Below are 9,478 nucleotides of genomic sequence, written 5' to 3'. Positions count from 1 at the left end.
TCATGGTCCATTTGGTTTTTGTAGTGTTCTTCGTGTTTCCTGTTTTGTTTAATAAACCCCCATTTATTCACTAAGCCGCCAGTGGGTCGTCTACATCCTCTGTTCCCTGCCTGCACAATGCCACGCCCTCGTGCCCAAACTACCCGAGTTCATAACACTTATATTAAACGGGGCGGTGCCGACATGTGTCTTAAATAAGCCATAAAATACCCTCAAAACAATTATCATCCAATTTGTTTCTTACCTCTTGGTTACCTTGTTAGGCTTCCTTATCCATGAAAAGATTGGTTTTAATATTTTGGTTGTGGCTTTCTGGACCTTTCTATTGACAGCATATCTCTCGTTTTCAACAACAAGATAATGGTAAAATAAACCTCAAGAGAATTATATAAATAAACTGAATTGTTCTTATCTTGCCTTACATGTCTGGGCATGCCTTGTCTATGGGTGTTTGTTTTGTTTGCTTGTCCAGGGAGAGAGATTGTTGGTGAGCTGACAGTGTGTTTATGATTTCAGTATGGGCACTAATTGTTGTTTTTAAAATCTTATTTTATAACTGGGACCCGACCCGAGCACCATAGCTGATATAATCTTGACGAGCATTTATAATTTAGTGATTTTTAAAAAAATGTATTTTAAGTAGAGGTTCCTGACAAAGTCAAAAAGCCTTGATGCAGTACACAAATGTATGTGGTGCTTTTATGCATTTTAAACTTAAAAACGGGTCGGTGCTGACCCTAACACGACAGCAAGGATAACCTTTCCCATATAATGATTGACTGACAGTATTTACATGAATATTTTATTATTATTTCTCTATGCTGATAAGACACAGAAAGGAACATCTGTTATTCTATTACAAATATATGTATTTTATATATGTGTGTTTCACATGTATTCACAGAAAAAGACATACATGATAAATCCCCCTGTTACTTAGATTTAGAATTTACCATAATTTCAGTAAGAAGGTCAACATATAGTGTTTTTAAAGAATACATTTCTAATTTGCTTCACTTTCCTAATACACCTACTGTAGGGAAAAAGACAGGTAATGCTGAAGCAAGCAGTTGTGTAGCAATAAAAATGACAGAAACAAAAGAAGTAGCACCTTGATCAGCATGCACAACATTACTGTGAAAAGGAGTCATATATATAGTTAGATCACTATATATAAAATTCATAAATGCAGTTTATTTCAATGAATCTCGCTAGAAGAGGCTATTGTTTAAATTGACCTTGTTCAGAGGTACTGTAACATTTCCACTGCTTCCTTACTAACATACACCTGTCCTTACGAGGCAGAAATGTAAAGCGCATTGAGACAATGTAATGTTGTGATAATGCGCTATATAAATAAAATTGAATTGAATTGAATTGAATATGACCTGCCCACAAGTTCCTGATCTATATTAAATTATACCAATAAAATAAACACACAAATTCACCTGCGTGAATCGTCATAATAAAACAAACTGTGTCACAGTTGTCTGGGTGTCTTCTGTTGTGTATATGGTGATATTCATCCATAAATTGAAAAAATAAAATGAATTAGAATAAAATAAGTTCAGAAGAAAAGTCAGCCCAGTTCTGAAGAATTGTTTTATGTGTTTTAAACTTAAAAAACTGCATTAAAATGACTATGACTACATTTGTGTTCCATATGAATTCTGTGTGCCCTCCTGGCAATCAGATCCTTCCAAAAATTTCAGAATATGAAGAAAATGTAAAAGACATAAAATGTATGCAATTTTAAGCTTCCTCATTAATAGGCAGAAATGCATCACAGAGGCTGAGGTAAAAAGCTAAATTTGACTGTGTTAAACTGTAAAACAGGTTATAAAAATGGCTTCAGTATTACAGTGGAATTAACATGAGATCTTGAAGTTTCCTTAATTATAATCATAATTGGAATCTCGTTCTCTTGGTTATTGCTGCACAGATTTAAAGTTGAATAATGGATCCAGCTATATTATTATAAAAATTAATATAACCCATTAGATACTTTGGAACAGAATGTGAATATATTGAACATCCAAGATGCAGAGGCTTGGTGAATTTTGTCTGCATTCTGTGCAGTAGGGTCATTGTATCAGAGACACTATAGAAGGACAGAATTCCTGCCCTGTGGTCGAGGAACACCCCAACTCTAGAGGAAGGGAGTCCATGTACGGGGGTCTCATTATTATTATGCCTGAATGAGCAAGTGGAGGGAGAGCAGTACAAACTCCAAGACTTAGCATTGCATCCAAATTTGCTCTCATTACCTTTGCCTTTCCTGCTGATCTCTTTATATGACACTGCTATATCAACCCCATCTTCCCCTGCCCATTCAACCTCCCAGTAACAGCATCCAGAAAGGTCCTCTTTACTGAGCACTTGAGGCCAGGAGTCGAATCTCTCTGGGTGAGCAGGATATGAACAGGCATATCCTCCTGTAGCATGTCTGTTTCCATCTGACAGAGAGATGCATGCATTTGCTGTGGCAGGGTCAAGAGTTAGTTTACAGGCATCTGTTGAAAAAGTAATGGACAGTCACAGCTTTTGTCAGAAAAGTTTTGTGTCTGAGTGAAGATATGCATATGCTTATTTAAAAGGATACTCACAATTTAAGAATTCCTCTCTTGTTTGGGGTGCCAGAGGGAGTACAATACTGAAGGCTGTTTCTGTCAAGAAAAGAATACTTCAGGTTTTTGAAGGGAATACAGATTTTAGAGCCAACTGAAACTCAAAAATCAGAATTTCATCAATTTTTCCTCTAGCTTTTGACTCAGTCACAAAATTAGAAGATCCAGAAGAACATTTCATTTTGAGTGATTCAAAAAAGTTGGAATGGAGAATATATGTAACCATTTACTATACTGAGAAATATATAAGCCATGTGAAAAAAACAATAGTTTCGTAAACTTAATAACTGCAATTAAAAACAGGAAATGATATAATAATAGTACATTTATGATTTTAATTTAGTTTAAATATACATTTTACATACCATTCTTTTTACCAGAATTATAACAATCACTTATTATTAATCAGTAATTATACAAAATGTATTATTATACTAATTTAAACCAGGTATGACTTTAAGAGCAGTAAAATGCAGCATGATCAGAACTCATGGTTTCCAGATAAATTCTTGTCATGCCCCATAAAGGTATGTAGCTATGTTAAAGTGCACTTCTCACATATTTATCAACTTACTGACTGCTATTGCTTCTTAGACAAACATAGACAAACCTTGTTTGAAAGTGTTGCTTAGTTCATCCTTGCAGATATTTTCCAGCTGCTCTCTCAGATTTAAAACTACTTCCCTCACATCATCAAAATAGCAGTTTGGCTTGACAGTGATGGTGGGCAAGTCCCGAGATACATGAGGGACACAGAGAGGCTGAAAATTCTGCAAAGTAGGAAAACAGATACAAGCAATTTTATGGCACATCGAGAGATCTCTAACTGGTTGAATTATAATTATTCAAGTCAACGCCATTTCTCCCAGATTGTCCTGTCTTCAATCTGGGCCTTCAGGGTACCCCAATGACATCCTAATTGTTGTGATGATTGAGTCTTTTTCTGGTCATGCTCTTCCTCTTTTATTTTCCAGGTATTACAGTAATTTTTAAGCATACGATGTCTTCTCGCATAATTTTTTCATAGATTTGCCTGTGTTACCTGAAGGAAATTGATGTCATCTTCAGTACACGAAAGTTGCTCTATCTCCCCATTTCTTCTCCTCAGCTCAGCAATCTCCTTCTCCAATTTCTCCAGGAGTCCTTTAGCCTGACTCTCCGCAGCCTGCTCCCTGTCTCTGATCAGCTGTTTCACCATAGAGTGCCTTCTCTCAATGTAACGCATCATCTCATTGAAGATCCTCTCACTGTCCTCCACTGCTGCCTTTGCAGAAAGCTGTTAGAGAAATACAGTGAGAACATTTTGGTTTGGACCCCACACACAGTTGGAATGCACCTCACACTTCTAAAAAGTGAACGTGGCTCCCACAGCACCCAACCGTCATCTTTTTCTTGGGATCATACACACTTTGAGTGATTGCATGGCCTCTCTCAGCTCCTGAAGCTCCTTCTCTCTCTCCTGGATTCTTTGGTTGATTTCCCTCTGTGATGACAACAGATCCTTCTGTGGAAAGATAAACAAAATAGACTTTTTATTTTATTTATTTCACAAAACATGTTAGCGATGACATTGCTCCCTGTTTCCTTTTTTTGGAAAGGATATTATCATAAACCATCCATCTATGCATCCATCCATTTTCTGAAACCGCTTGTTCTATTCAGGGTTGCAGGGGATCTGGAGCCTATCCCTGAGGCTACAGGCACAAGGCAGGTAACTTAACATAAACCATACTTCCAAAATAGATAACTTACCTGTTTTTCATTCCTTGCTTTAGCTGGTAAGACTGTATCATGGTACTTATGGTTGTTTACTGTACACAGATAACAGATACACTGCTGGTCAGTGCAGCAGTAAATCTCCAGCACTTTATTATGATGGGAACATATCTTTTCTTGCAATCCTTTAATGGCATTAATTAGTTTGTGGTTCTTGAAGGCTAGAGAGTCATGAAGCTGCAGGTGAGTCTCACAATAAGATGCCAGACACATCAGACAGGTCTTGGCAGCTTTGTGCTTTTTCCCGACACAGGCACTGCACTCCACGTCTCCAGGTCCAGCATAACAGGGAGGAGGAGAAGCTTGAGGTCCAGTCTTCTTCACTTTCTCTTCCATGTTAGCAGGATTTCTCTTTTGATTTACACCTGGCCTTGACTTGAAGACCTCTGTGCACTTTGGACAGCTGTAAATATCAAAGCAATTATCCTCCTTCCAGTGCCGGTTAATGCAGCCCATACAGTAAGTGTGTCCACAGGAAATGGTCAATGGTTCCTTTAGAAGTTGTTAGCATATCAGGCAACTCAGCTCGTTGGGGGAGCTTCTAACTTGTGCCATCTCGGAGGGAAAGTTTAATTTTGTTTCTCTGAGCACAAAAATATCAAGGGTACTGCGAGAGACTTCCTGTTCCCTTTAGTGAAACTGCGAATAAGAAGTTAAATCAAACAACGCAATAAGAATCTATGACTAAGACGCTAAATGAATCGGACGCTGCAAATGAGTAGCTAACTTAAGCCGCATGTAGCTTTTCCATTAGTTCGGGCGACACAGGCGAGCATATGCAAAGAATACAACGACAACGGAATCATCAACCGATATGACAGCGCAGCAGTGCCTGGGACGCTCCGATCCATAGCTCTGCCCACCAGCCCGCTCGTTATCATATATTTGCATGTTGTGAACTTGAAAATGAGAAGGCAAAGTAGGAAATGAAAATTCAGATTGGAAAATGAAAAGATTATTTAATAAAAGGTTATTTCATTTTATTTTTTAATTTTTCACAAATGACTCATGCTTGAGTGGAAAATTAAATTGCAAATGGTGTTATTTAATTTATTTTTTAATGTTGGCAGGATCGTTGCGCAAAGACTGCCAAAACTAAATGGCAAAGTGGAGATTGTATTTTTATTTTATTATCGTTTTTGTTGTCTTTTTGGCTGGAAATGCCTCCAATAACTTTTTTCCAGTTACTCGATCCAGTTACTTATTTAATCGTCCAATGTATATTTGTAACATTCTTTGATTGTTTATGAACATTACCGCCAATATTCGTGTAGTATTTTTTAAAGCGTAATGCCATAAATGCTGGGTATACTTCCACTATTTTGAGTACTAGTGTAGTTCATGGATTTTCCATTATCGTTTTTATTCACAAATGAGTGCACCGCTACGAACCTGTAGCGACGAACGGCGATGATTATATTTTAATAGGATTGATGCTGTTCTGTCCAGGTGATATTTTCTTTCCTTTGTTCTTGGTTGGCAGCACTTCTGATGTTTGCACAGTGGCTCCTGGGCATCTATACCAGCTATGCTGGCAATACTGCAGGCAATCGGCACATTGAATGCTGCTGCGCTTGTAGAATATTAAGTCACGGAGTGGTTATATCTGTAATGAGAGCATAGGACCAAATGTTCCCCACAATGTATTAAAAAACCTCTTATTTTGACATTGCGGGGACCATTTTTCAGGTCAAAGATCTCTGAATGCAATCAAAAAACTAAAAATGCCAAAGGTCTCATATTTTGTTTGGCTACTTATGGTTAAGGTTAGGGCTGGGTAGGGGTTAAGGCCGTCATGCTGGGATTAAAGTTTTCCCCAGAGAAATGGATATAGTCCCCACAAAGATATAGTTACAAACCTGCGTGTGTCTGTGTGTCTGTGTGTCTGTGTTTGGGTGCAGCCTCCAAAGGCTTCATTCAAACATCAAGTGCATCACAGTGGTGCAACAAGGCTGTCTCATTTCAAAGGTTCCTTCAAATGCGACCTAGAAATGCATCCTTCTTTTCCCAGGCTGTGAAAGGGCCACCAGATGGGTCTTACAATGACAACTTGCTGAAGGTTGATGACAAGCACCAGCACTAACATGGAAGTTACATGGAAGTGTGGGGAAAAGAGATAAACGTAGTGGGGCAAAAACTGAGCTGATGGAATTTGTACTTGAATTGTACATTTAATGCATCAGTGAATACCTTTTTGCTTGCATCTCCATATTTCCATATTAATTTATCTGATTTGTTTTATAGTGGTTTTGTTCCCTACTATTGCCTTCCAATGGTAAGTCCCAGCCCAGGTAATGAGTGTTAGTGTGGGTGGGTGGTCTCCCACACTGCCATCACCCTGGTCATTCTTTGTTGTATTTCTTTCAAAAATGTATTTTTTTGTACTGGATCCCCCATCTCTTACCTTACAGAGGGGACAAGAGGTAACTGTTAAAAAGTCAATTTACTTGTTTTGTCAAAACAGAATCTTTAAGCAATAAATAAACTAAATAGTTTGCTTACTGTGTACGCTTCTATGCTTCCCCTGGTAACACTGTGTTTCATGTAACAATGCTATGAACTGTGGGTAATTTCCTCAGGCCTCATGGAATTGACGATTTGATAGTGGGGCAGGCCTAAGTCCTCAAGCCTTAAAGTCCATGAGTCTGTGAGTGTGGACATTGAGACTGAAGCCATGTTATGCCCAGAGATGTGGCTGGCAGGTCTGAGTGCACATAAAGCCAAGAACACACAGATATGAAATGCACTTTTCCCCCTAAAATATTCTGTCAAATTTGTTTAGTTTAGTAGATGATTTGTCATGAATGACAGGCCTGTGTTACACTTCATGGGGTGCACGGACCAGGGAAGCAGGAGAAGGAGACGAAGGATCGGGAAACGAGGGATTTCTTAGGCAAATGGAAAGGCACATGAGGCAAAACAGGTAATAACGTCAATGACAGGACTGGGGAAAGACTAACAGGGAAGCACTTAAATACAGGAACTCAATTAGACAGGACTAGAAACAGCTAGTAACGTAGGGATTCCACACGTGGTTAACGAAGGGGCGTGGCACACAGGAGGAACAGCACGATTGGGACGTGACAGCCTGTTTTACTGATAGTTACTAAGAAAATAATATGGCAAACTGTGATTAACTTATAGCATAATATATGAGAATAACGGTCACTCCAAGGTTGTTTAAGACCAGTTAAATTTTATTGAGCGTATAGGCTACTCAGCCTTTCTGATGAAACTAAACAACATTCTGGACTGTAAGCAGTTTTTCTACTTCTTAAAGAAACTGTATCCCAAAAAGATGAACCATATTATTTTTCAAATAACTTATCAGATTGAATCCAGGTGATTTTAGATTATAATTAAATGCAGATTCATAAATCAATGTCTATTTTTTGCAAACCTACAAACAAATCTTTATTTTTAAAGTATTTACCTCTTCACCATATTTATGCTATTGCTTTCCCTTGATTTATGCAACTAAAGTACATTTGCAGATACTATCAGGTGATATGGGAAATGCTGACAGGTAAAACCACACCCACACTGGGGATATTTTTTAATAGGATCATTTGCAAACATAACCAAAACTCTCACGATAAAAAGACAATTCCCGTGCAGTCATGGAAGGGGACTATATTAGTTAAAATGGACTCTCAAAGGACAAGAAATAGAAGGACCGCAAGGAATCATATTGGGAACAAGGAGGATTTGACAGGAGGAACCAGGTAGAAGCCAATAGCTAGGTGTATTAGAAACAAAATTCATGATAATTTCATCAGACACTTGTGACATTATATGAACAACAGAAACATGGATGAGTGACAATGATGGAGAAGAATATAACATGGATGGTTACACTTACACATTGTTCAGTAGAGACCGGATAGGCAAGAAGGGAGGTGGTGTTGCAGTATACATAAAAGAAAACTTGCAGGCAAGGGAGCTCACTGATAAAAAATAAAAGTACAGAAGCTGTATGGATAAAACTAGATGCTAAAAACTCAAGTGGCCTAATTGTCAGTGTTTGTTATAGAGCACCTAATGTAGCTGCAGAGGAAAGCAGAATGTTATATGACGATATCAGGATTATGAGTAATAAAAATTATGTGGTGGTTATGGGTGATTTTAATTTACCTGGGATACAGTGGGACATAGTGTCACGACGCTGACTGGGGAAACAGAAGCCGGGAGATGTAGGATCGGGGAAATGCGGGGTTTAATGAGAGTAAGGAACACAAGCAAGCGGTAAGGCAGACTGACAATACAATGACCAGACTGGGGAAACAAACTGAAATGCGGACTAAATACATTGGACTAATGACGGTAACAGGAAACAGCTGGTGAACATGGGGAATCCACACGGGGTTAACGAGGGGGCGTGGAAGGAGCGGACGATCGGGGCAGGACACATAGTCTCTGGCTCTTCTGTAAATGAACTTGAGATGGTGGAATTAGTACAGGATTGTTTTTTTTACTCAGTTTGTTAATACCACTACCAGGGGAGATGCCATTCTTGATCTTGTTTTCTCTAATAACGAGGATAGGATTGGAAAATTAGAGGTTTTAGGACCACTGGATGGTAGTGATCATAACATGGTTAAATTTGAGGTTAATTTTAGTGTCCGAAGAGCATCTAAAACAAAAGTATACAACGATAGGAAGGCTAACTTTAATGGAATGAGATTGAAACTAGAAACTGTAAACTGGATGGAGTTAAATAGCAAAACTGTTAAAGAGGCATGGGAATTTTTAAAAAGCACATTGTTGCAAGTGCAAAAGAACTTCATACCTGTTTCCAGCAAAACTAAATCTAGGAAACTGCAGCCAAGGTGGTTTACTATGGAAATTAAGAATAAAGTCAGGAGGAAAAGGGCTCTGTTCCACAAATGGAAAATAACTAATAATTTCAAAATAAAGCAGGAGTATCTAAGTCTACAGGTTGAGTTAAAAAATAACATTAGACTCCAAGAGGAATGTAGTAAGGAAGATTGCATTGGAGGCTAAGGATGACATTGAAAGTTTCTTCCAATATTTTAACTCCAAAAGAGCTCTAAAAGCTGAAATCACTCATTTGC

General features: G+C 38.3%; 2 protein-coding genes across 2 annotated transcripts; both read right to left on the bottom strand.

The window, feature by feature from the left end:
- Positions 1 to 853: 853 nt before the first annotated feature.
- LOC111850167 (tripartite motif-containing protein 16-like) lies at positions 854 to 4,127 on the bottom strand. Its single transcript, XM_023823795.2, has 5 exons — positions 4,036 to 4,127; positions 3,670 to 3,903; positions 3,238 to 3,397; positions 2,607 to 2,666; positions 854 to 2,513 (listed from the first exon to the last, which is right to left on the bottom strand). Exons 1-5 carry the CDS (start codon positions 4,048 to 4,050, stop codon positions 1,945 to 1,947), a joined length of 1,038 nt encoding a protein of 345 aa, XP_023679563.2. The 5' UTR covers positions 4,051 to 4,127; the 3' UTR covers positions 854 to 1,944.
- A 179-nt stretch (positions 4,128 to 4,306) lies between these two features.
- LOC140590949 (tripartite motif-containing protein 29-like) lies at positions 4,307 to 5,195 on the bottom strand. Its single transcript, XM_072712763.1, has one exon. The coding sequence runs from the start codon at positions 4,857 to 4,859 to the stop codon at positions 4,344 to 4,346; it is 516 nt and encodes a 171-aa protein (XP_072568864.1). The 5' UTR covers positions 4,860 to 5,195; the 3' UTR covers positions 4,307 to 4,343.
- Positions 5,196 to 9,478: the final 4,283 nt, after the last annotated feature.

This window comes from Paramormyrops kingsleyae, chromosome 1 (assembly GCF_048594095.1).
Source record: "Paramormyrops kingsleyae isolate MSU_618 chromosome 1, PKINGS_0.4, whole genome shotgun sequence".
In the NCBI taxonomy this organism is placed as follows: domain Eukaryota; kingdom Metazoa; phylum Chordata; class Actinopteri; order Osteoglossiformes; family Mormyridae; genus Paramormyrops; species Paramormyrops kingsleyae.
The sequence above is the reverse complement of the archived record's forward strand: the minus strand, read 5'-3'. Positions and strand labels throughout refer to the sequence as shown.